At 56.1% G+C, this 25,177-nt stretch overlaps 1 protein-coding gene across 6 annotated transcripts in view; it reads left to right on the top strand.

Annotated features, from left to right (window-relative positions):
- Nucleotides 1-2,169: 2,169 nt before the first annotated feature.
- SH3PXD2B (SH3 and PX domains 2B) overlaps nucleotides 2,170-25,177 on the top strand; it is a 63,935-nt gene continuing 40,927 nt past the window's right edge. For 2 of the 6 annotated variants that reach the window (XM_038150180.1, XM_038150176.1), the window contains exons 1-2: nucleotides 2,170-2,349; nucleotides 12,650-12,730. In XM_038150180.1, coding sequence (XP_038006108.1) covers nucleotides 2,278-2,349; nucleotides 12,650-12,730 — 153 coding nt within the window. In that variant the 5' untranslated portion in view covers nucleotides 2,170-2,277. The remainder of the gene's footprint in view (nucleotides 2,350-12,649; nucleotides 12,731-25,177) is intronic. The other 4 variants (XM_038150181.1, XM_038150177.1, XM_038150179.1 and 1 more) reach the window with 2 other exon arrangements.

Genomic DNA, 25,177 nt, shown 5'->3' with positions numbered 1-25,177 from the left:
TAATTAAGCACAGGAGCCATTTTGCAGCCTGACTGTGGTTCCCTCCAAAGCCCTGCTGGTTCCTGGGTGCTCATTATCTGTGAGGCTGCCAGGGCCCAGGAGTGATGGAATCCCCTCAGCAGGTCAGGGGAGAGGACAGTCCTGATGTTTAAGTGCTTCTCTACCTTCATTCTTCTTTCCAGCGTGTGAAGACCAGGAATTATTTCATTCCTCTCTCAATCAGCTTCCTCCATTGCTCCACACCTCACTCAGTGTACGCTCCCTCTCCTCCCAGCTGCTTTGGGTGTTTTCCTCACCATCCTCTGGAGGATTTGCATCTTTCAGGGCTTTTAAACTGCAAAAACTTCCCCTGCTCCAGCCTGGACACTGCACACAACACCAGGAACTGCAGTTCCAGATGTTGGTGCTGTCCTAGGCTCTTCACGAGCACTCCCAGCCCCAGCGTCCCACAGGAATGTCACGGTGACAGAAGGCAGGAGGATTCCACAGCTCACCTCCACATCCTCCTGCCCTCAAAACACATCTGCCTGAGCAGAGCTGACTGGGGCACGAGTGGGGATGATGTGCAGTAACCCAGGGCTGTGTCTGCACCCCAGAAGGGACCAGGGAGGTCACCAGGGCCTGATGTCCCCTCCAGACAGCCCAGCAACCCTTCTGCAGCCACCTCTGCAGGGGCTGGGGGCTTTGCTGAGGGGGAGGAGGATGAAGACGAGCCCTTGGGGAGGGGCAATAAAGCACCGGCAAACTTCCTGCACCTCCATTAATTCTCTGGGGTGGCTGCAGCAAAGTTAACAGTATTAAAAAGAGCCACATTTAAGGAGCCGCTAAGGAGTGAGATGAGTTGTTTATGATTAAATTAAATTCATATGAAAACGAATGACCTGCCAGTGTAAGCCTCGGGTAACTTTATAATGTAATTAAAAGCCCAACGGGGGAGAGAGCTGTGGTTATGCCACGTGTCAAGGAGCTGCTGGGAGCACGGAGGCCACGGGGAAGTGCTGATGCACAGAAGTGCCTGGGCACTGCCCTGGCTCCTCTCTCGGCACAAGGGCACAGCTGGGCACACAGGTGGGTGCAGGGGGAGGGACAGAATCATGGACTGGTTTGGGCTGGAAGGGACCTCAAAGATCATCCCATTCCATGGGCAGGCACACCTTCCACTATCCCCGGTTGCTGCAGCCTGGCCTTGGACACTGCCAGGGATGGAATCCTGGACAATCTGTGGTGGGCCTCACCACGCTCACAGTAGAGAATTCCTTCCTGATATCTAATCTCAGCCTGCTCTCGGTTTGGAGCCGTTCCCCGGCTCCTGTCACTGCACGCCCTCGTGAGCAGCCTCTCCACACAGGTATGCGGCGTGTCCGGGGCAAGGCAGCTCAGCCCTGGCCAGGACACACCTTCCCCGCTCGTTCCCTGCCTCCTGTAGGGATCCGCGGGCACTGCTGCGATGGGACAAGAGCAGAACCACCACGGGGTTCTAAAAATAATAATTTTAATTTCTCTTAATCAGAAATTTCCAGTTAACCTGGATCCTGAGCAGACCTGAATGGCTACACCTACACTAGCCGTTCAACGCTGCACTGAACTATCTATTAACAAACTGATTAATATTTATGAGCATTGGGAATCATCCCAGCTGGACTGGAGTCACCAGGAGCTGTCCTGGGCTAACACTCCACACCACTTCCTGTGAGAAAAATGTGTTCACCTTATTCTGCTGATAATCAGGACAGCAATGAAGAGCAGCAGATCTGAACTGCAGAGGGTGACTGCAAATGTGACTGACTTTACAGCGAGGAGGGGAGAGGAGCAGAACCTCCAAGGGCTGAGGAGCAGAACCTCCAAGGGCTGAGAGGAGCAGAACCTCCAAGGGCTGAGAGGAGCAGAATCACCAAGGGGCGAGAAGCAGAACCACTAAGAAGTGGGGAGCAGAACCACTAAGGAGTGGGGAGCAGAACCACCGCGGGGCGAGGATCGCTCAGGTAAGGAGGACAAACGGGGACCATCCCCGGCAGGGGCACCGCGCCCTGCCATCCATCTCCCCGCGGCAGCGGCGGGCTGGGCACGCAGCGGGCACACCGGGGAGGCTCGGGGCCGGCCGGCCCTTTAAGCGGGCGGCGGTGGGGCCGCCCCGCTGGCCGGGATAGGCCGGGCCGGGCCGGGGCCGCCTCCCGCCCCCGCAGCGGGCGGCGCGGGGAGGCTCGGCCGCGCCGCAGCCTCCGGTCCCGGCGGCGAGCGCCAGAGCGTCCCCGCTCCCCGAGGGGCACGGCAGCGGCGATGCCCAGGCGGAGCATCGCCGAGGTGAAGGTGCTGGACGTGCAGAAGCGGCGCATCCCCAACAAGCACTATGTGAGTGCCCGAGCCCGGCCCTGGGCGAACAAAGGCCGGGCGCTGCCCGCCCCGCTCCCGCGCGGAGCTCCGGGAAGGGAGGACGGAGGAGGAGGAGGAGGAGAAAGAGAAAGAGGGCGGCAGCGCTGCCGGGGGTGCCTCTCTCGGGTCCCGCCGTGCCCCCTGCCAGCGGGGGGATGCCCCGCCGCTGCCCCCGGCCCCGCGGGGGATGCCCGGGGGATGCGGGCGGGCGCCGGGCAGCGGCCACGGGCACCGCGGTGAAGCGGCCCCGCTCCTGCAGCTTGGCGCCGGGGCCCTGGGACCTGTTGGTCGCAGAGTCCCGGGGCAAAGGGACCACCCGGCTCCTGCTTTCTGCTCGTTGGGCAGTGCTCGGTCCCGAGGAAGGATCCCTCGTGTGCCCTGCATCGTGCCCAGCCTTCCTGCGTGCTCCGGGGCTTCTTCCAAACTGTTGTGGGCTTGTCTATTTTTGAAGGTGGTTTTATTATTTTTCTTTTTTTTTTTCTTTTTTTTATTTATTTATGATTTAAACTTTGGTGTGTTTCCAGGCACCCGTGGCGAGCTTGTGGGTGAATCCTGGCAACAGCCTAAAACAAAGACCGAAATGTTCTTCCCTCCCGCTCTGCCTTAGCCCAGGGTGACCCAGTGACACACTGTTCGTGGCACATTTGGGCTGTGCAGATGTGCTGTTTGCTCTGGCTGGAGTCAGTTGTCACAAGAGCCAGGCTCTCAGAGCTCTGGGGACATCAAGGGCTTCTCCAGGTCCCCTCGGCTGGTTTTGTGGCATTGAGCAACGATTGGAGGAAAGCTGAGGGCAGCCAGCTCCAGGAGGCGAGGGCAGCAGGGTCTCTCCTCGCATCGGGGATGCGGCGTGGCCGCCGCCACCCATCCCTTTATCGCCCCTTCTTCCTGCTGCCCTGCCCGGAGCTTTCGCAGCGCTGGCAGAGCCTGCTGCCGCTCCAGATGAGCGCTTTTCCTGCCTGTCCATCGCGGCTGAGCCGTGCCCCGCTCCGCAGCCGCGCGTACGTGCGGGGCTCTGCGCTCCGCTGTTTGTCTTGGCGGACCCGGGGCTTCTCCGCCGTGTCCCGTAACGAGGCCGGGCTGGCACGGCTGCGGGAGCTCCCTGGGTGTCCCTGGTGCCCCTGAGGAGCGGTGTCCCCGCGGCAGCGACGCGCGCTGTGCCCGCTCGCCCTCCGCCCGTCGCGGGGAGCCGGGGGCAGCCGGGCACGGAGCGGAGGATCCCTGCGGGGCTGCAGCCGGGCACGGAGCAGAGGATCCCTGCGGGGCTGCAGAGGATCCCTGCGGGGCTGCAGCCGGGCACGGAGCGGAGCATCCCTGCGGGGCTGCAGAGGATCCCTGCGAGGCTGCAGCCGGGCACGGAGCAGAGGATCCCTGCGAGGCTGCGAAACTGGGGCAGCGGTGTTTCCTGGGCACAGAGCTGCATGGCGGGGAGCAGGAGCTGGGAGAGGCGGCTGTGCCGCCCGGCTCCTCAGCCCATCCCTCCGCTCCAGCCTTTCCCTGCGCTTGGCTCGCACCGAAATCCAGCGGCGGGAGCCAGCGTGGCTCGCCCAGCGCTGAGCCCAGGGAGGGGCCGGCAGCCTGCGGGCAGCTGCCTCCCCCGAGCAGCGCTGGAGTGAATGGGAGCGCTCGCCTTGCTGGGGGAATCGATAGAACCGGGCAGATTCACAAAGCCAGTTAATTATATGAAACCAAACCTTTTTTTTTTTTTCCCTTTTTTCTCCTGCAAAGAGAAAGAGAGGCAGCAAATCATGGCTGAATCGTCTGTAGACGGTGGCTGCTGGCACAGCTTCAATCCGAGGCAACCAGCAAGTGTGTAAAACCTTTGCCCTCTGCCTTCTGCCATCACACAGATGTGCTCTGCCCCAGCCCCGGGGCAGCACTGCTGTCCCTGAGGAGGCTGGAGGACTCCCTGTCCCTGGGGAGGCTGGAGGACCACGCTGCCTTTTCCTCCTGCTGCCTCTGTGATGACCTGCCCTGCTCGGGCTCCTCTGCATCAGCCAGAGGTTTCCCTTTGCTGGACAAAGCTGCGATTGTGCTGCTGCGATGAGGCCACAGCACAAAGTTATGAATTCCACTTTCCCAGAAAAGCGAGATCGAGCCGGCGTTTCAAAGTCCTTGCTGCACCTGCAGGGGGGAAGGCTGGCTCTATTCGGGCTGCTGTGGTTTGCCTTTCACCTGGGTAATTGATACAACGAGAATTGCAATGCCTGAGACAAAAAAGTTGGTTGTTTTGCAGCTGTGCTATGGAGCAGGAGGCACAGTATTTGCCCAAATTGCAGGGCAAGCACCCAGCAAGGGGCTGGGCAGGGTTTGGGTAGCTGGGCACAGGTGCTGAGCTGTGCTAGGGCTCAGCACAGCCCTGTGCCCTCAATCTCCACTTGTGTTTTTAAGCTTTTCTGCATGGGCATCACCTGGCAGGGGCACTGAGGGGTGATCCTTGTGCAGGTGTTTGTTGCAGGATGCTCTGGCTGTGGCAGCCCATTTCCAGGTGAAAAGGGGACTCCATCCTCCAGGCAGTGGCTGAGGTGACATTTTTCAGAACATTTCCCACCCAGTGTGTGAAGTGATCACAGCTCAGGGACGCTGCCAGCGAGGGCTCCGGGGCCATCCTGCAAATCTGAGCAGGCAAAGTCCAAAGGAGAGTTTAAAAATAATCATTGTGAGACAGAGGAGCAGACTGTCATTTCTCTGGGCTGGCCAAGTCTCTGATAAATGAATGTTTATTCAGAAAAGACCCAAAACAAAGCCATAGTAGAAACAGACTGGATTTTCCTTTAAAGGGCTTCACTTTTTATAGCATTGTGTTTGTTATTCTCGAGTAGAAGCCCTAAAACAAAGCTTTTTCCTACTAAATCCAGATTGGGTTTTCTTTCCCTGGGCAAGCTTCAGCATGTTTCATTTTGTTACAGCTGCAATGTGTGTGTTTTCTATGTGTTAATAGCAATGCCATTGAACCCCAGCTCCATTTCTGCCCACCAGGAACATTTCCATAGTTATATAGGTTTAAATAATTGTCCTGGAGCACCGTTCCAAAATTATATATATCCATTCAACAGCAGGCTGTTTGGGTGGGTTAGATTTTTGAGAAAGCTGGATTATTTTCTCTCAGGACTTCCATTCCCAGCCTCCATTTATCCCTGAAAATGGGGAATTCAAACCAAGTGTGCAGCATACATTAATTTTGCAAACCCAGTGAACAAAAGTTTAAACAAGGTGAGGACCTCATTTGTGGCAGCCGGGTTGTGAAAGTAATTAACAGTGCCTGGAGTCTGGCTAATGGCATCTACAGGTGTTTGAAAACAGATTTGAGGAGAACCACGTTCAAAAAGTGAAGGTGCTGTTGCGTTTTTGATGTGGAATTTGTGATGTGATGGTGCAGGTTCCTCTCTGCTCCTGGTCCTGCTGAGGCCGTTTGTGATTTCATTCCTCGTGTAGCCCAGCCCCGCTGGGCCTATCTGGAACTGATTAGGGAGTGTTTGAATGGCAGGAGGACAGAGCTGCCAATCTCCAGCTTCCATGGCTCTTCAGAAGCGCTGATAGAGCTGAAGGTGTTTCTGAGGAGCACGTGCCCCACGGGCTCTGTTCTGTGGTCCCAGCTGGAGCAGAGCTCGGTGGCCCCTGGCACGGTGTCACATTGTGCAGCTGAGCTGTTCCCGTGGGTTTTGGCAGTTATTTCTGCCCTTGTGGATCATTCTGCTTCAAAAGGGTGTCAGGGATGACTTCTCGCCGTGCTGTCTCATGGAAGGGTGACCGTGCCCTTGGAATGCTGGAATGTCCTGTGGGCAGCCCGAGGAGCTGAGTGAGGAAGGAGGAGGCTGGCGTGAGTAGTGTGAAATCTATGCAGTGTGGTGTCCCCAGATAACCAAACTAGGAGCGAGAGAGAGCCAGGGGAAGCTGCAGTCTGACTCCTGGTGGCCTCAAAAGCTTTGAGGGCTTTCTCAGCATCCTCAGTGGCGGTTTGCTGCTGTATCCTGTGGCTGTGCCTTGTCTCATCCCATTTCCTGTCAGCTGCATGATGCTGTCCCAGTGAGGCAGGCCACGGGCAGGGAATTTGGAAGGAATTTTGCCCTGTCCTTGTGCCTGGCCCTGCTCTGCTCCACAGAGCTCACCAGGCTTTCCTCCTCACCCCTCAGCAGAGCTGAGCGTGGAGCACTCTTATCTTTGTGGATGAAAACCAGCGCTCGGGCTCAAACTCTGCTTTGTTTTTCTTCCCCAGTCACGTTTCTCGAGGCTGTTGAAAAGCTTGAATGTGGAAGGGGCCAATCCTGCCTGGCCCTTGGCCGCTGAGGAGGAGCTGATGCTCACACTCAGTTCCAGCAGTCAGCTGCAGCTCTGGGGCCATCCCTGGCCTCTGCCTGCCCCCAGCTCTGACCTTGATCCCCCCAGCTTTGCTTTGCAGGGTGTCTCTGTCTTCCTGTCGCAGTGGGGGACAGGAAACAGGAGAATCCATACGTGTGACCTTCAGTGGGACAGGGGCAGGCTGGCTGTGTGACCAAGGGCTCTGAGCAGCCTCTGCTGGGCTGTCCTTGGGGGTCCCAGCCTGGTGGGATCCATCCCAGCAGTGCTGTGCCCCACCAGGCTGGACAGGTCAAAAAAATCAAAGGGCTGAGCTGGGGTGAGGGGAGCTGGCTGCTCTGCAGTGCTGGCTGTGTGCTCAGGCTGCTGGGGAGGATCTGCCTGCCCTGCTGCTGCCTCCAGCCCTGGTACCCAGCTCTGCCTTGCTGCCTCTGCCTGCCCTGCTGCTGCCTCCAGCCCTGGTGCCCAGCTCTGCCTTGCTGCTTCTGCCTGCCCTGCTGCTGCCTCCAGCCCTGGTGCCCAGCTCTGCCTTGCTGCTTCTGCCTCCCCTTTGCCAGAGGGCCCAGGGCAGCGTCCCTGGTGCCCTGCAGCTGGAGCACCTTCTCGTGCCAGCATGACCCTCCTCGCAGCTCCCCAGGCACAAAGCAGGAGTGAGGGGCTCACGAGCTGTCTGCCCACTGAGCTGGGGCTTGGCTGTCCCTCTCCTGCTCCAGGCTTTGGCATCCCATGGCCCAGGAGCCCCCATGTCCCCTCCCCAGGCCTGCAGCAGCGAGGGCTGATGGAGAGGGGCCAAGCACAGCAGCTTGGTGCCAAGAACTTTCTTTGTTTCCAGCCACCTCCCTCTTTTTTTTTTTTTTTTTTCCTCTTTTCCTCTTACAATTCCCCACTCCCTTTTCTGTGTTAAGCCCACTCTGGCTTGGCTGGCTTGCTCAGCTCCTTTGGTCTCTCTGCCCCTTTGGGTTTCCAAAGGGAGGGTGAGGCTCTCTCATCTCCCCTTGTTTCAGGCTCGGGGTAGCGTGGGTGAAATCAAAAGCCTGATGCTTTTGACTGATGCTTTTCCTCTTTGCTGCTGAAAGATGCTTTAAATATGTGGAGTTTTCCACAGAGAGGTTTATTGTGCAGAGTCTCCCTGGACCTGAGACCACACAGGCTCCGGGCTTTGGAAACAGCTCTGCAGACAGCTCAGCCCCCGCTGGAGGCTGCTGTGTCTGGAGCTGCTGCAGGAGCTCTGCTGGAGGCTGGGACCTTCTCTGGTGTCCCTGCACTGCCGTGGAGATGCCTTTCCAAGTGCCCGTGGGGTTGCTCTCCACCCTGCCCACGTCTGTGTGGAGGAGCTCTGGGCACAGGGGAGCTCTGGGATCCTTCAGGGAAGGCTGTGCCGTGCCAGGAGAGCTGATGCCGGGGTGGCTGAGCTGCTCCTGGGCTCCACCTGGATTCTGCATGCTGCTGAGCTTGGGATGGACTTGCTGCCTGGTGCCAGGCAGAGTTCCCAGGCAGCTGCCCTCTCTTTCTTGTTGGGTTTATGTGTGTCCCCCCCAGCCAGGATGCCGTGCAAATCTCCGTGAAAAACTTTGGAAAACTCCTGTAGGAGGGGAGAAGCCAAAACTGCAGCTCTAGGTTTTCCTCACCTTCACTCTGCCTCTTTCCTGCTCACATTTGAGCAGTCCAGCTGCTTCCCAGCTTGTCCTGGTGTGTTTATGCAGGGAGTCCAGAAGTGATTCTTCTGCGAGGTCACACGGCCTCGTGTTCAAGAACGGGAAACTGGTTCTGTTATTTTATTTTATTTTTTTTTTCAGTGTCTGTTCTTAATTTCCTTGCCTCGAGTCAGCAGTTTGAAGCGGCTCCTCTCTCTCGCCGTGCTGTTGTGAGGGACTTTGTGCCTCTTTGGGAAGGGCAGGAGGGAGGATTTGGGAATGGCTCCGGTGCCCTCGGTCCCTCTGGGCAGTGGAAGTCACCAGGAGCCACTGCTGGGTGCAGCACCAGGGATTTCCAGCAGCCCCTGCAAAAACACTTCTGATGGCTGACTGCTCCCAGGGCTCAATGCCTCATTTCTTCAAGAGGAAAAGAAAGGAAAAAAAAAGGAAATCTCTGGCTGCCCTTTTCAGCTTCGTGCTGGCTTCTCACCCCCTCTGTCCCCGTGACTCCCGTGGCTCTGGACGTGGCTGAGCTGCTCCTGCAGCCTCCCAGGAGCTCCCTCCCTGCCTGGGCTGCCCTCCTGCCCAGGGGGGATGTCCTGCCTGTCCCCCTGGCTCCCTCCAGACAGAGTGTTCCCCTGGGCTCCTCTGACAGCTCTGGTGTGCTTGGCCAGGTGCCATTTGCATGTCTTGCAGCAAGCTGTCATTTTTGTGACAGTTCCCTTCCGAAGGTTTTCAGCCCCATTTTCCACGGGCCCGTTCTCCCTCTGGGAGAGGTGCTGGGCAGGGGACAGCAGTGACAGATGCTGGGTGAGGACGGAGGGGACCAAGCTCACTGGGAAGGCTGCAGGATCCCCCTTGGGGTGGCCTTTTGCCATGTTATGTTTCCATTTAGGGCATTTTGTGTCACCAAGGGCAGCCTTGGGCAGCGGTTGGTGCTCCTGATGTCACGCTGCTCAACGGGGCACTTTTGAGTAGTTGGTTTGTGACCATTTCCTTGTGCTGTAGGGATCCCAGGGATTTTGGGAGCCCAATTCCAGTGGAGTCTGTTCTACTCGGCCTTTTGCATCTGCAAGTTTCCATTTTCTGTGAGGGATCTGTGCCGTCTCTGCCCTCCAAGGGATGGGAGCACGGAGAGGGTTTGGCGTTCATGAGAAATGCTCCTCGACCTGGCACTAAACAAAACCCACCTGCACCTCAGAAATTGTCCCTGTGCCTTCTGTCCCTGCCAGGACTGAGGCTCCCAGGGCTGGGAGAAGGGCAGGGTGTCCTTTCCAGAGGGAGGGAGGAAGGACAGCCACCACTCCTGGGTGTCACTGGCTCAGCTCCTTCCCTTCCCTGGTGCAGACCCCCCAGCTGGCCCGGGAAGGGCTGCAGAAATTTGGATATTTGGGATTTGGACGGCTCAGCTGTTGGTTTTGGCCGGGGGCCCAGCCCAAGCCCCCCTGGATCCAGCCTCAGGAATCCCTGCAGAGGATCCAAGTGCCAGCCCCATCCCTGTGGGATCCCCTCTCTTCTCCTCTCCGTGGAAAAGCCCTGCAGGTGGTTCCTCAGTGGGATTTCTTTGAAGGCCTGGAGAAGACCCATGGAATAACTGCTTCCACATGTCCTGGGCTGGGAAAAAGCCTCAGAGCAGCTGGGGGCTGAGGGGGCAGCTGATGGGGTGGCTCCTACTGGGCCAAAGTTTGGGTTATTTGGGTTGCTGCTTCGTGGTGGCTGCTCCTGGCAGGACACGGTGCAGTGCCAGCCCAGGAGAGGAGACTTCAGACCAAGTGCAGTGGTTTTAAAGCTGTCTTGGTCGTTGAAAGTGCCTTCCAAAAGCACCTGAGGAAGGGATTTTTGGGTCTGTGGGAGCTTAGTGCCTCACGTCCAGTCCTCTGGAAATGCTCACTGGGTGAGTGCAGTGTTCAAACCTTTCCAAACCTGCACTTGTTGTTAGGTGAGGAGAGCACCAGAGTTGTGTTTTCTGGTGGTTTTTTTTATTTCTAGGACAGCCAGGACTGGATTAGATATTGGGAGAGAGCAAGATCTGGGATGGGGCAGTTGGAAGGATGAGGAATATCCACCAGGAGAGAGGAAGCTGGCTTTCCCCAGGTTTTATAGATACTGAGGAGCTCCTGTTCCTGTGGGCTCCCCCATCTTCTCTGCTTTCTATAAGCAGGGTGAGGAGATACCCCTGCAGCCCCTTCTGCTGCTGGAAAGGGATGTGCAAGAAACTCTTCTCCAGACCCCTGGGAGATCTGCGTTTCAGCAAAACAGCAGTGAGCTCACCAGCGAGCAGCACTGCTGCTTCCCTCAGCTGCAGAGGCCACGGGGAAGCCTGGTGTGCCCCCAAACCTCGTGGCTTCATTACCCCGAAGAGCTCTGAATTACTCTGGCTCGAGTCTATCCACATCCTGATTAAAATCCCAGTCTAATAAGCTGTTGACTCCAAATAAAGGCAGGAGAGGAATAAACAACGAGGAGAAGCTGGCTCCTCCTGCTGCCCCAGTGGAAGGCTCTCTCCAGGCAGGCGGCCAGCAGTGATATAACCCCGAGGAGTGCTGGGGACCGCTGAGAAATCTGGGATATCAGCTGAGCTTCCAGCCCACATGAGCTCATGCTGGCCCAGCAGCAAGTCCTGGGGAGAGGGTGAAGGAGTTTGAACGGGTGTTAGCCCCAGGTTAACCCTTGGCTTGCTGCAGGGGTGCTGCCTCCCTGGGAGCACAGCGCGGTGCTTGCAGGCCTCCGCAGCTGGAGCAGATGCTGCCTTGGAGAATCCGTCTGTGCTCCTCGTGTTCACAGGGAGGAAACGTGGCTCCTCCATCTCAGAAGAAGAGTTTGGGAATGAAAGCAGAGCAGGGAATGGCTCCAGACTGAGGGGCTGGGTTTAGGTGGGACATTGGGTGGGCAGTCCTGGCACAGGGTGCCCAGAGCAGCCGTGGCTGCCCCTGGATCCCTGGCAGTGCCCAAGGCCGGGTGTTTGATCACCCTGGCACAGTGGGAGGTGTCCCTGCCGTGGCAGGGCGTGGCACTGGATGACCTTTAAGGTCCCATCCAACCCGAATTGTAGAAAAGTGGGCCTTGAATTACTGGTTTGAAAGTAGGGAAGTTGTTTATTTTAGCAGTAAGAACTTGATCCCTCTTGCTGCCTTGTTTTCTGTCTTAATTTGGAAGTGATTGCACTGGGAAGAGTTTGTCACCCCTCAGGAGTGTCCTCACCTTGGTGGCTCAGGCTGTGCCAGCCCTCTGAGCAGCAGAGTGAGATTTGAGGCAGATTTTCAGTGCAGGGTTTGAGTAGCTTTGAGAAACTCAAATAACTGAGAGTTGTGCTGTCCCGGTGATTGAGTTTGGATACTGGTTGAGGATGTTGGTCTCATCCCAGAATCTGGAAAAATGGGCATCTCAGTGGGGAAAACCTTGTGAAACTCCTGAGGGATTCTGATTCTCTTTTAAATATCAAAAGATCAGCTTTTAAGAGCCTTGATGCTTGATTTTGCTAGCAGAAGTTCCAGCAGGTCCCTTCACCTGGGCTTCTGAACGTTTTGGTCCTTCTTCAAGGAATTGATACTTGAATTTCTGCTGGAAATAAGGACTTGAGTTAGGAGGAAAAAAAAACCACCCTGGGTTCTGCTCAGTCAATGTGTTATCAATTTGAGATTTGTCTCACTTGGGTGTTACACTGGCACCTAACCAGGGCTTATCTCTGCTTTCTGTGAAACACCAGAGGGGACATTAGATCAGCAATTGCCTCATTCTGAGATGGGCTTGTTGTCCTTCACAGAAGAATTAGTGATGAAATGGGCTGGGTTTGCTGTTTTGTTTTGCACTCATCACCAGCTGAAGCCTGGCCACGGGGACTGTGAATGACCTGCAGTGACTGGGGCTGATCCCGTGGCATTTTAGGGATCAGGACACTGATTTCCACCCCAGCAAGTGTAAGAAACCCAAACCCAAACAGGTGGAGTTTCGGAGCCTGGGGGTTTGAGCTGCTCAGTCCCAGTTGCAGCAGCCAGGCTGGTGCTGCCCCTGGATCTCAGTGTCAGATTTGGTGCTGTAAATGGGGCTGGCCAGGGTTTAGTTATTAACTCCCGTGTCTGCAGGGATCTGTGCTGTGTTTCTACACAGAAGTGTCACTTCACATTCAATGTGTGCCCCTCTCCAGGGCCACAGAGCTCAGTTCACCCCCAGAAATAAACATCTGGTTAAGCTGCAGCAGTGGGGCTCAAGAATTGAGCCTCGCCCACGTTGTGGTGTTGCTGAAGTGATCCGAAGCACTCCCCTGCTTGTGGGGGCTGCCCTGGCAGCTTTTTGGGTTGCGGTGGGGTTTTTTTGGGGTCCCTCAGTCTGATTTGTGCCTCTGTTCCCTCCAGGTGTACATCATCAAGGTCACCTGGTCCAATGGAGCCACCGAGGTCATTTACCGGCGGTACAGCAAGTTCTTCGACCTGCAGGTAGGAATTCCTGGGAATGCTGGAAATCCTGGGATGCTGCAGCCCTGGGCTCTGCCTTGGGGGGGTGAGAGGCTGAGCTCACTCAGCTGCTGCCTTCTGCCTTATCTGTGCAACTGCTGGGGTTGTTATTGAGGGGGGTTGTTTGCTTTTGGGGAGGATTTTGTCCGAGTTAGGTCCAAATTCCATTCCTGTGGCTTTCTTTCCCAGCTGCTGTCACAGCCGAGCAGGGCTGCCCCTGGAAAAGCCTTGATTCCCTGGAGCAGGGCCTGGGGAAGTGCCCGCTCCCCTGGCAGCCCGGAGGGGCCTGCTTTGGTGCCCGCAGGGAGCCAAGGGGGAAGATGGAGAGGGGCTTTTTACCAAAGCATGGAGCGACGGGACAAGGGGGAACGGCTTCAGACTCAGAGAGTGGGTTGAGAGCAGACATCAGGGAAAAATCCTCCCTGTGAGGGTGGGCAGGCCCTGGCACAGGGTGCCCAGAGAGGCCGTGGGTCCCTGGATCCCTGGCAGTGCCCAAGGAGAGGTTGGATGGAGCTCTGGGCAAGCTGCTGTGGTAGAAGGTGTCCCTGCCCGTGGCAGGGCGTTGGAACTAAATGATCTGTGAGGTTCCTTCGGAGCCAGGCCATGCCATTATTGTGATTTAATTCCCTCCTGGTGCAGGAGGGAGCCAGGAGGAAAATGGAAGTGAGGGAGAGGAGGCTGGAAAGGCAACTGGGACAGGCCGGGCTGCAGAAAACCCAAACTGTGCTCTGGGTGAGCAGGCAAAGGGTGTTTCCACCTCCTCCTCGGTGGAGATGAGCCAAGGGGTCTGGCTGGGCTTTATGAGCCAAAACACAAACTGAGCTGCTGGCTCTGAGCAGAGGAGAACAGAAAATGCACAAAGGGATCTATCTCTGGGCTGGCAGCCTCTGCCAGAGGGGCCACTGGAATGCCCTTCCCGGGCTGTTTGTGTCCCCAGGGAGGAGCTGGGCACCCCCTGCCCCCAGGACCCTCTCAGGTGAGGCTGGGCATCAGCCTGGGCTGGATTCCTCTGTGTGCAGACACCAAAACCCTGCTGACGTTCCAGCCTGCCCAGCAGAGCCACCCCTGGGAGTGCAGATGGCTTTCCCAGGTTCAGCTGGCTCCTGCAAAGTCTGGGATGGGGGCAGATGCTGCTCGCAGCAGTGCTGCCCTGTCCCCTGCCCAGCAGGAGAGCTGTGGCCACGCTGAGGTGCCAGCTCTGGCTGTCCCTGCCCTGCCACACTGCTGTCACCCTGCCCCAGCCCCAGGCAGTGCTGGTGCAGGCAGGGGTTAAGCTGTGAGCAGCCGCTTGTGTAACCAAGGAAATATTAAAGTAAATAAATAAGGAACAGCTGTTGGGCAGCAGCCAGGGCTGGAAGGAAATGGAACTCGTGCTTCCTTCTCTGCAGCATCTCGTCTTCATGGTGCTCCAAGGTGCTGGCCATGCTCGTTCCTCTGCCTGCTGGGAGGGGGGCACAGATTTTGGGGTGTCTGTGCCCCAGCTGGGCTGGTCCCTGGGCTGGGGAAGGGCTGTGGGGATCGTGGCTGTGCTCCCTTCCCTCCATCCTGGCTGGAGCTGTGCACACTGCTGAGGTGGGAAATGTCATTTCTGGAGCCAGACACTCTGTAAAGCACCTTTAGAAGCAGAGATGCTTTATAAATACATACAGATATGTGTCATGGTGGAGGTGGGAAAGTTTGAAGCAAACTTCTCCTCCCTTTGCTGTTCCCTGCAGCTTTTTCTTAAAAAAAAAAGAAAAGAAAAAAATATTATAACAACCACTCCTTTCTGGCTGTGTTGAAAGAATGAAAGAAGCTGTGGTTTTCCCTTCCTTCCCCCTTATCACACATCCTTCCTGGTGTCCTCGTTTTAAACTCGTGGTGCAGGACAGTGGAAATTGGATTGAGAGGTGAGGAGTGAAACAGATCCTGTGAGCACAGTGGAAAAAAATGCTCTAGGTGGGTTTGGTAGCACTGGTGCCATTGCTGGAGGCCTTTCTTGTGTGACTCTTGGATGATTCTGTGCCAATTTTAGCTCTTCAGGCAGAAGTTTTCCATGCTGGAAATTATTCATGCCTCTGGTTATTTAAAAAAAAAAAAAGGGGAAAATTCCACACAGCCCCCCACCAAATAAGTGTGGGACCGAAACGGTTCAGCTGCTCCTGAAAACAGCAAGAGGGGAAAATATTTTTCCTAGGTCCAGTTCTGATGATCTTTTTGATGTGCTGGAGGAAGAGTTGGAAATTTGAGTCGCAGGTGAGCTCTGTGTCAAGAATCTGTCTTTCACGTTATCCAGGGAAAATCCATCCAGATTTATTCGTGCTCACAGCCTTGAGCCACGCCAGTACATGCATGTTTGGGTCAGGATATTTGTTCATTTGATAGCAGCGTTCCCGGTGCCTCTGGCTGCACTTTCCATGCTCCTGTCAGAGGCTGAGCAGGGTTTGTTTTTCTCAAGAGCAGGGAAAAGGTTGGTGCACCCTCCTTGGCTGGCAGTGGCTGCTCCTTGGCAGGGACGTGGGAATTTCGGGATCCAAGTGGGAGAGAGGGGCTTGGTGGGGCCGAGCCTGGGCTGAGGAGATGCTGCAGCTCCCTGGGAGTTTCTCCTGGTATTCCCAGCGGGGCCACAGCTGAGTCATTTGTCACCTTCCATCGTGGCTAAACAATTATTTCAGGAGCAGGGCCAAGGAAAACAGGAGCAGGGCGAGTGCTGACAGCAGAGCCACGGGGCAAAGCGTCCTCCCCTCCCCAGGCAGGCAGGCAGGACACCCCAAACACAAACTGAACCGGGAGCGAAGCCTGGAGGCTGCTGGAGTCGGACTCCACAGATTCCTTGAGGCTGGAAAAGAGTCCCAAGCTGTGTCCCATCCCCAGCTCTGAGTGCCACCTTGGACACCTGCAGGGATGGGCATCCAAACCCCCTGGGCAGTGCCAGTGCCTGAGCCCCCTTTCCATGGGGAAATTCCTTTGCCTTAAGCCTTCCGAGCAGCTGCATTCCCCGTGCTGGGGTGTCAGGAGCCCCTTGCTGGTCACAGTGATGCCACAGGTTCCAGCCAGGAGCATTTCACAGAAAGAGTGGGCAAACACTGGAATCAGGGAGGTGGTGGAGTCACCATCCCTGGATGTGGCACTGGGTGCCATGATCTGGTTGAGGTGTTAAACCATGGCTTGGGCTCGATGACCTTAAAGGTCTCTTCCAACCCAGAAATTGTGTGATTCTGTGCTTTGAGGCTTTGCCTGAGTACTGTGGCCTTGCAGAGCCCTCCCCTTTCCTGGCCCTGTCCTGCAGCACTCCAGCTTCCCAGCTCGTGGCTGCAGCAGCTTTTCCAAGCCCCACCACCCTGCCTTTCTCTTCCAAGGGTGGCGGGAGCTCCTCCTTCTGCCTGCCTGCCTGTTTCCAGTCCCTGTGCCACTCCAGGGCCGTTCGGTGTCCCCCAGGAGGCTGTCCCCTCTCTCCAAGGGCTGCTGATCCCTGCTCACCGCTCGAGGCTCTGGTGCTCCCTCCTGGAGCCACGCCAGCAGCTCAGGCAGAGGCACTGGTGGCTCTCATCCCTTGGGAAGGGCTCAGGTCGTGCCTTTCCCTGCTCTGGGCTCAGCACTGCGGTGCTGAAATCAGGGTGAGGATCCCGGGGCTGCTCTCTGCAGGAGCTCAGCGAGCTGAGCAGGGCTCAGGAGGGGTTTTGCTCTGCAGATCCCCTCCTCGTTTCCTCCTTGAATATTTTCTGTCAGGTGGCAGTTTACACGAGGGCGGCTTTTTAGGAAGGAAGGAAGATAAAATGGTAATTCTGAGGTTTAAAACCTGGTGTAACTGTAGGATTTGTAGTAAATGTGTAACTCCAAATGCTAAACTGGGTTCTGCATAAATCCCTTGGCTGGAGGAATAATTTCCTTCCAACGGGGCTGAGGCTCTTTCACAACACTCACTATTCCAGATGTGAGCTGCTGGCAGCAGATGGATGAGGAATAAAGGGAAGGGGATTGGTGCTTGCAGGGATGCTGGGAATGTCAGCGGGCACGGAAGGTGGAGATCAGGCACAGGAGCGGCTTCTGTGGTGGGCAGAGGGAGAGGATCAGGGTCTGACCCTGCCCGGGAGGTGCTGCCAGCCCTGCCAGAGGTGGAGAAGCTGTGCAGTGGCTGAGGGCTCCCTTGAGGGATGCTCCCCACGGGAGGAGCCTGATGAGTTCCTTGGAAGGATCCTCTTGAAACCACTGGCTGCAAGCAGTGGCACTGCTGGTTAGAGAACAGATTCTGGCTGGTCTCTCGTGGTTTCTTGTGGAAACCCCCAGAATGAAACATTTTTTCCCCCCTTTGTCATTCTTTGTTCACCAGGCACGGCTGGCAGTCGCTTCAGCTCTTCATGTGACCCAGAGCTGCTGTTGCCTTGCTGCACTCCTAAAACACCCCAAACCCAACCCTTTTGCACCTTTCCTGCTAGTACCAGCCCCCTGTGCTGTCCCCATGGAGCCCCACTCCCTGTCCTCAGCATCCTCTGCCTTTTGGCTGCAGCCACATTCTCAGAATCCCAGAACTGCTGAGGTTGGAAGAAATCTCTGAGACCATCAAATCCAAGCTGTGCCCCATCCCCACCCTGTCCCCAGCCCTGAGCCCCGAGTGCCACCTCCAGCCCTTCCTGGGACACTCCAGGGATGGGGATCCAAACCTCCCTGGGCAGTTCCAGGGCCTGAGCCCCCTTTCCATGGGGAAATTCCTGCTGTGCCCACCCTGAGCCTCTCTCAGGTTCCCTCTCCTCTCATTCCCATTCCCTGGAGCAGAGCCTGACCCCCCTGGCTGTCCCCTGGCATCTTTCAGGGGTGCCCCTCTTTGGGACAGCTTTTCCCCTTGCAGTCAAGCCCTTCAGAGGGTGATGCTCTCTGGCTGCTCCTCTGCACGGAGCTTTCATTTTGAGGCCAGGGCTGGAGACACAGCGTGGGCTGGGCCAGACGTGCTCCCTGCACAATTCAGGGGCAGAAAAACTGGGAATTTGAAGCAAATTTAAAATTGGCCCTGGCTCTCCCTCCCATTCCTGCGTGTCTGTGCATCCAGTGTGTTTCCCAGCTCTCCTGTTTGTCCATGTGTTCAACAGCTCCTCCAGGTTCTGTGCTGGAAACTCTCAGCTTTGACCCACCTGGAGCTGTGTCATCTTGGAGAGAGTCCTGCAGCCCTGGGGCCAGCAGCTTTGTGTGCAACGCCGAAAAATAAACAGCCTGTTGAAGTGGTGCCTACTTGCATGAGAAAATTGGCAGCAGGCAGTGGCCTGTGCCTGCCATCTCCATGTGGAGCAGAGCCTGCTCCTTCTGGAGGGGGTTCCTCGCCTGTTGTGTGCACGCAGAGGCAGGCAGAGGGGAGAGTCTGTGTCCCAGGGAGTCAGAGAGGTTCTGAATAACCCTCCCCACTGAATGGGCTCTGAAGCAGCTGGCACAGAGAGGAATTGTTCTCATCAGGCTGTTGGAGGCTTGAAAAATTAAAGTGAGCCTCTTGCTTCCATTACTGTGAGCTCAGAGCTTGCCTTCCTCTGTCTCCTTCCCTTCCTCCTCCACTTTTTTCTCCTCCTCCTCCTCCATTATTGAAGCCAGGCCCCTGGCAGGAGCGCTCAGAGGTGGAGTGAGTGTTGTCTTAATCCTCCCGATGTGGAGAGCAAAGAGCAGCCGTGGGGGCTCCAGCAGGTGGGAATGCCAGCCTGGATCCCCCTCTCCTGGCTCATGCCTGCTCTGGGCGGCCTCTTTGATGGCAGAGCCCTGAGGCAGCTCAGCCAGGCTGTGGCTGCAGGAGCTGCAGGGTTTTGTGTGTCCAGGGATGGTAAACAGGGCTCTCTCAATAGTTCTTTCGTAACAGGAATCTTATTTCAACACTTCGGGGATTTTCTTTTATTTTTTTTCCCCCTCCAGGGTTTATGGAGTTCAGCAAAATTCTGCTCAGTTGTGTGTGCAATGAACTTCGTGGTTTCACCCTCCCACAAAAATAAATCAGCAGGATCTCTCTCTCTCTCTCAGGCAGCTGGACCAGGAAAGGCAGGCCCTGCGTGACTGAGGGCAGGGAAGAACCCACAGCTTCCTCCAGCCAGGCTCCTGCTGCAGGGCACCAGCAGCTGCTTTGTCCTCTGTGCCCAGGCTGCAGCCAGAGCCACGGGCTCACTCACCACTTGCAGAAGTGTAGGAATAGTGAATTCCCATCCCGGAACTCAGGGGAAAACACTCTCCATGAAATGAGGGCTCCTTCTGTGCGCGGGAGGAGCAGCCGGTGCTTTTCCAGCAGTGCTTCAAAGGCCTTCAGCACTCTCCTCCTCTCTCCCTCCACAAAGAACGTGCACAGTCCAGTCCAGTGCACTTCAGCCTAGCTCAAAGTTGGCTCCTTCCTGTTTCCTCTCTCCAAATGTCTCCCATTTGCAGCGTTCCAGCCTCTGGCAGCAGCAGCCAGCCCATTGCCAGCGCCAGGGCAGCTCAGGGGCTGAGCTGGCACCCTCCTGTGCCTGGCACTCCAAGCTGGGCCTGCCCTGGCATCAGCAGCCTGGCTTCCCTGGGGAGGGTGAGCATCCTCAGGCCAGCACACAGCCCGGCCACGCTGCAGTGCTGGGCAGCAGGGATCACCTGCAGCAGGAGGGATCACCTACAGCCTGGCTGCAGCAGTGCTGCGAGCTCATGGCTTATTCCAGCCTGGGAACAGCTCTCCATGGCTCATTCCAGCCTGGGAACAGCTCTCCATGGCTCATTCCAGCCTGGGAACAGCTCTCCATGGCTCATTCCAGCCTGGGAACAGCTCTCCATGGCTCCTTCCAGCCTGGGAACAGCTCTCCATGGCTCATTCCAGCCTGGGAACAGCTCTCCATGGCTCATTCCAGCCTGGGAACAGTGCTCCATGGCTTATTCCAGGCTGAGAACAGTGCTCCATGGCTCTTGATTTATTCCAGGTTGGGAGGAGGATTCCATGGCTTATTCCAGGCTGGGAACAGCACTCCATGGTTCCTGACTTAGTCCAGGTTAGGAATTGCACTCCATGGCTCTTGGTTTATTCCAGACTGAGAACAGCTCTCCATGGCTCATTCCAGGCTGGGAGCAGCTCTCCATGGCTCTTGGTTTATTCCAGGCTGAGAACAGCTCTCCTTGGCTCTTGGTTTGTCCCAGGTTGGGAACAGCTCTCCTTGGCTCATCCCAGGTTAGGAACAGCTCTCCTTGGCTCATCCCAGGTTAGGAACAGCTCTCCATGGCTCCTGGTTTGTCCCCAGCCCATGTCCCTCTCCCAGTGCTGCCTGCCTTGCTGTGAGTCCATCTCCCCTGCTCCCTTGGGATGGTGCCCTGTTCCCAGCTGCCCCCAAGGCAAAGCAGGGCTGCCTCCTGAGCCTTCCTCTGCTCTTTCATCCCTCCTGGCGCCCCATGTCCCTTTCCCTCTGGAAACCTGGCAGAGCAGCTGCAGGGACACCCTGCCAGCCCTGGGGAAGCACATCCCAGGGGAAGCGTGGAGGGTCCGATCCAGGAGGGAGCCTGAGGGAAAGGAGCCAAAAAAGATGGGAGGATAAAAGCTCCATCCTGAGCTGAGGCTTGTGCTGACAATCCACGGGGATTCCTGGGGGGAGCCCTTGGATAATGCAATGCTTAAAGGTTTTCCTGGCTCCTCTCTCCCTGGGCCAGGGTGAGCTGCTGCCCTTCCACTCCCCAGCCATCTATTATTGGAAAAGCTCTGGAAATTCAGCTCCTCCTTCCTGCCAGGGCCCTGGTGCCCCCTGTCCTGCCCCTGCCGTGGGCTCTGACCCTGGGGAGGTGCCCTGGGGCTTTGGTGAGGGTCTGTGGGTCTGGGCTGCCCTCAGAGCCAGTGTCTGAGTGTGCTTTTAATCAATCTAACACAGCCACTTTGCTGGGGGAAGGACCTGCAGTTTACACCGTGTGGCAGCAGCCCTGGATCCAAAATGAACCAGTTTCGAGCTGATTGATGCTGCCCGGGGGGAGGCTGAGGACGGAGAGCAGTAAATCAGTGTGAGGGAGGGCTGTGCCTCGGAGTGGGGATTTTTAGTGAGATGGCCAGGACCTGTTTCTATTGTTAAATCCTCCTGGTACAGCACAGACTGCACCACCCACACAGCCTGGGCAGCCAAGAAGTGGATCTGTGCACTTGGATGGGGAGTGGGAGACAGAAATGAGAGCTGGGCTTGTCCTGCCCTTGCAGGGGAGGTGAAGAAGCTGAAGGAACGAGGTGTTTCCCCACATTCCTGGTTCCTCACTGATTTCCCCTCCCATCAGGCTCCCACAGGGCTGCCAGGCTGCTGGAAATCACTGCTCCTGTGCTCTTGGTGAGGGGTTTCTGGCACTTTGGGGCCGCCTGGCAAAGGGCTGTGAACCTCTGCAGGGATCTCCTGGGGGCCTGGGCACAGGGGAACAATTTAACCTCTTCTTTTGCTCCATCCAAGAAGCGATGCTCCTTTTCCCTTACTTCTCTTCCATGTTTTCCCCGTTATCCTGCATGCCCTGGGCCTTGCCTGTCTCCTCAATCCCATCTCTGGGTGCAGCACAGGCTTTTCCTGGGTGCGAGGAAGGGCTGGGTCCCTCGGCTGGGTTAGGGGAGCCCTCGTGGGGCAGGGAGGAGCTCGGGGTCTGCCCTTCCCCTGCGACTCCCGGCTCAAAGTGGGGAGGGCTCCTTCCAGCCAGAAAATGGAGAGGGGAAAACGAGAGCTGGTGCCAAGTGGGTGGATGCTGCGGGGCTCCGTGGTGCCAGGCTCACTCCTGGGTTTTCCTCTGCTCCCCTTCCCACGCCCAGGGTGCAGCTCTGCCCCTGTTGTGGTGATTTCCGTGTTCTGGGGTTGCAGAGTGAGCAATAACCTGCCTGGAAAATGGTCTCTGGTGGCATGAGGACACCCAGCACCTTGCCCGTGACAATTCCACCTCCCTGAGCCTGGCTGGGACCGCACTTTGGGGCCCTTGCAGGAGGGGTGAGTCACTGAGTAGCGAGTTATAAATGAGGTTTGTGGCTGTCTTCACCTGGCAGCGTGGAAATCAGACCTCGGAGGTGTAATCGAGGGAGGTGGATTTATTGTTTTAATGCTGCCTTTGGCTGAACATTTAGGGTTTCACTTGGATGTCATTTTTCACCACGTTAAATTAGCCAAACCAGGTATTTTTCAACACACAAGGTGCTGTCGTGCAACTTGTGGAGAATTCCTTGTGCTCCCACTTTCCTCTGCAGGCTGATCCTTCACCTCCAACCGTGGGCTGGTACTTGGCATTTCTGGAGAGGAAGAAAAACGTGTTGTTGGAGCAGGTTTTGAGGAATACCTCCCTCAGCGAGGAGTTTGGGTGTTAAAAAGAGGATTTGAGACCCTTCTGGGGCTGATCCCCTGCCCCAAAGCGGCAGAAAACCAGCTTGGAATTCCTGGAGAGCCAGGAAGGAGGAGGTGGATGAGGGTGAGATCTTCCCTGCCTTGGGCTGAAGGCTCAAGTTCAGCTGCTTCAGCTCTTCTGGCAACTTCATCTCTTCTGTGCTCTGCAGAGCATCCCAGTGATGCTGGGGGGTGGCTGAGGTGCTCAGAGGGCAGCTGCCAGCTCGATTTGGGGTTTTTTTAGGGGATGAGATTGCTGGGAAATGGAGGGAATTCTTTTCAGACAGTGAAATTGTGGTTCTCCCTCCCCCTCTGAGGATTCCTGCTGTGGAGCCACTGCTGGCAGCAGGCATTGCCCCTCTGCTGGGCTGGGGACACTGCCAGGGGGTCTGAGATCTTGGGGTTCTCACCCCATCCCAGGCAGCAGAACTTTGCAATCCCATATTTTTTTACTGCCCCAGAGAAGTTTCTGTGCTCAGCTCTTTATGAGAGCTAAACCAGCTGGGAAGCTCTTCCAGAGGGGAGGAGGGTTAGTGTTTAAATTTCAAGCTCAGCTCAGCCTGTGTAAAACATTCTCTTGATTTTTGTTTTTTGCTTTTTTTCACTGTTAATATTCTTAAGAAGAGCTTTCCCCTCGATGAGTCACTTAAAACATTAAAAAAAAAGGCACCTTTTAATTTCAGCAGCTCACATTGAAACTTTAATTGCCATGAATCCTCACCTGCTGATCCTTCTCTGGGCAGAGCAGCGTTTTGCAGTTCCTGTGATGCAGGAAGAGGCCGTGAGGCTGCTGCTCCTGCCTGAGCTCTGCTCAGCTCACAGGGGGCAGGAGGAGCTGTGGGATGCTGGGCTGTTCCCTGGGGCTTCCAGCAGCTCCTGTGTTTCTGTAAAACACCAAATAACAACACAGACGCTGCTGCTTTCAAGTAAACAACAACAAAAAAAAGACGTTTATTTTCTGATTTTTTGTAGTTTTAGAAAACATTTTTTGTAGTTTTTTAGAAAACATTTGTAGTTTTCTAAAAGTGACAGTAGATTGGAGGGTGACAGTGCCACCTCTCCAATGACTCTGGACAAAGCAGCAGTCTATTAAATCTCTCTTTTTTTTCATGAAAGAATACAAAACTATAAATTATTTACCAAAAAAATGTATTAAAAAATTGTTACAAAAATACAAACATTAAAAAACTTAACAAAATCTTAAAAAATCAGGGTGATTTTTTAAGATCTCTGCCAGAGCTTTGCTGTCAGCTGGGAGAGGGCAGGAAGGACCATGGCCGTGCCAGGGGCTGAGGTTTGTCCCACAGAAACCCCTGGGTCTGGCAGCTGAGCCCCTCAGGGCCTGCAGGGCCCCTTTTTCCATCCTTGCATTGCTCTTGGTGGCAGCACTGTGAAATCCTCCCTGGTGTGGGGACAGCAATCCCTCAGTATTGGCTCTTCTGCTGCCTTGGAGCTCGGGGCTGTGTCTGGGGAAGGAGCAGCAGGGGGAATAGATGCTTTAGGTGGTTGGCAAGGAGTGTGATGCAAGAAGAAGGGTGACGGGGCTGCTGTTCCTGCCCTGAGCTCTTGCTCAGCTCAGACCCTGCCTCCTCCTCTGCCTCGTCGTGTCCGGGCCTGCCACGGGTTGGAACTGGGCAGGAATTTAAAACTGGGCATGGATTTCAGGGGAGGAATGCACAGGAGCTCTGGGGAGGGGAGTGGGAGGAGAAGCTGGATCAGGAGTGCCTGGGGGGAGCTGGGCAGGGCTCAGGCTGGGGTTTGGGGTCTCTCTGTGACCCCGAAAGCTTCAGTGGGGTTGGCTGTGGGTGTGGAGCAGGCAGGGGACAGCACTCCGGGCCCATCCCAGGCTGGGAGCGGCTCTCCATGGCTCTTGGTTTGTTGGAATGAAGCAGGGTGAGGTGTGAAACCCCTGTGGCTGGAGGTGTGGGCACAGCCTGCCCCTGTCCCAGTGACACGGGGCACATGTTGGTGTTCCCCCGCACTGTTCTCCTTTCCACAGCAGAAACTCAAATCTGATGCATTCCCAGTCTTCCATCCTTTGGGAAGAGGCTGGCTTGGGGTGTTTGGGATGTGGGTGAGCAGGACTCACCTGTGCAGCTTCCTGACAGTTCTGGTGGTGGCTCTGGGGATTTTGGCTCCTGCTCTTGCCAAGGGGTACATCCTGTGTGCCACAGCCCCAGCTGGGCTGCAGGGACGTTCCCATGGCTGGCGTGGGGAAGAGGAAGTGGAAAGCAAGGAAAGAAGCTCAGCTCAGCCTGTGCAAAACGTTCTCTTGGGGGTTTTTTTTCACTATTAATATTCTTAAGAAAAGCCTTCCCCTTGATGAGTCACTTTAAACATTAAAAAAGAAAAAGGCTTTTAATTTCAGCAGCTCACATTGAAACTTTAATTGTAATGAATCCTCACCTGCTGATTTTTCTTCTTGGCAAATCAGCATTTCCCAGCTCCCCTCCCAGCTCCAGGAAATGAAAAAGTCCTCTTGGAAAGGTCCCGGGAGCTCTGAGGCTCCCATTTGGAGGTGACAGCTTTGCACCTGCCCACAGGTGCTGCTTTCAGCCCCAGGATTGTGCTGGCTTTTAGCAGGCAGTGAATTTGGCCCGAGGCTTTGCAGGTTCCTCTCTTTGTGTCCCTGTGGTGAGGTGACACTGTGGGGGGAGCTCTCAGCTGCAGGGTGTGTGCTCCTGGGAGGTTTTGCTTGTCCTGCTTGGATCCTAAAAAGGCAGGTGTACTTTGGGCTGAGTCCTGTGCTAAATCTGCATTTTTCAAAGCCCAGAAAGCAGCAGGGTTTGCTGCTCTTTGGAGCTCCTCTGTGTTTGCTGGCTCAGGGTGATATCCCTGATGGAGGATGGCATTTCCCTTGGAATTTTGCAATTCTGAATATCCAGCCCTCCCTGTGAGCCCCGGGGCACTGGGAGGGGACATTGCTGCTGGGGAGCTTGGGCTTGCAGCTCCTGCTGCTGTGTGAAATGCACTGGGGCTCCTCTGCTCAGCTCCTGCTGTGTGAAATGCACTGGGGCTCCTCTGCTCAGCTCCTGCTGCTGCGAGCACCCAGCTGCCTTGGCAAGGAATGGGAATGCTGTGGCACCCCTGGAGCCCTTCCCCAGCTCTGGCATCCGTGTCAGCCCAGGGCTGGGCACTGCCCAGGGAA

This window comes from Motacilla alba, chromosome 13 (genome assembly GCF_015832195.1).
Source record: "Motacilla alba alba isolate MOTALB_02 chromosome 13, Motacilla_alba_V1.0_pri, whole genome shotgun sequence".
Taxonomy (NCBI): Eukaryota; Metazoa; Chordata; class Aves; order Passeriformes; family Motacillidae; genus Motacilla; species Motacilla alba.
This window is presented reverse-complemented; position numbering and strand designations above follow the sequence as displayed.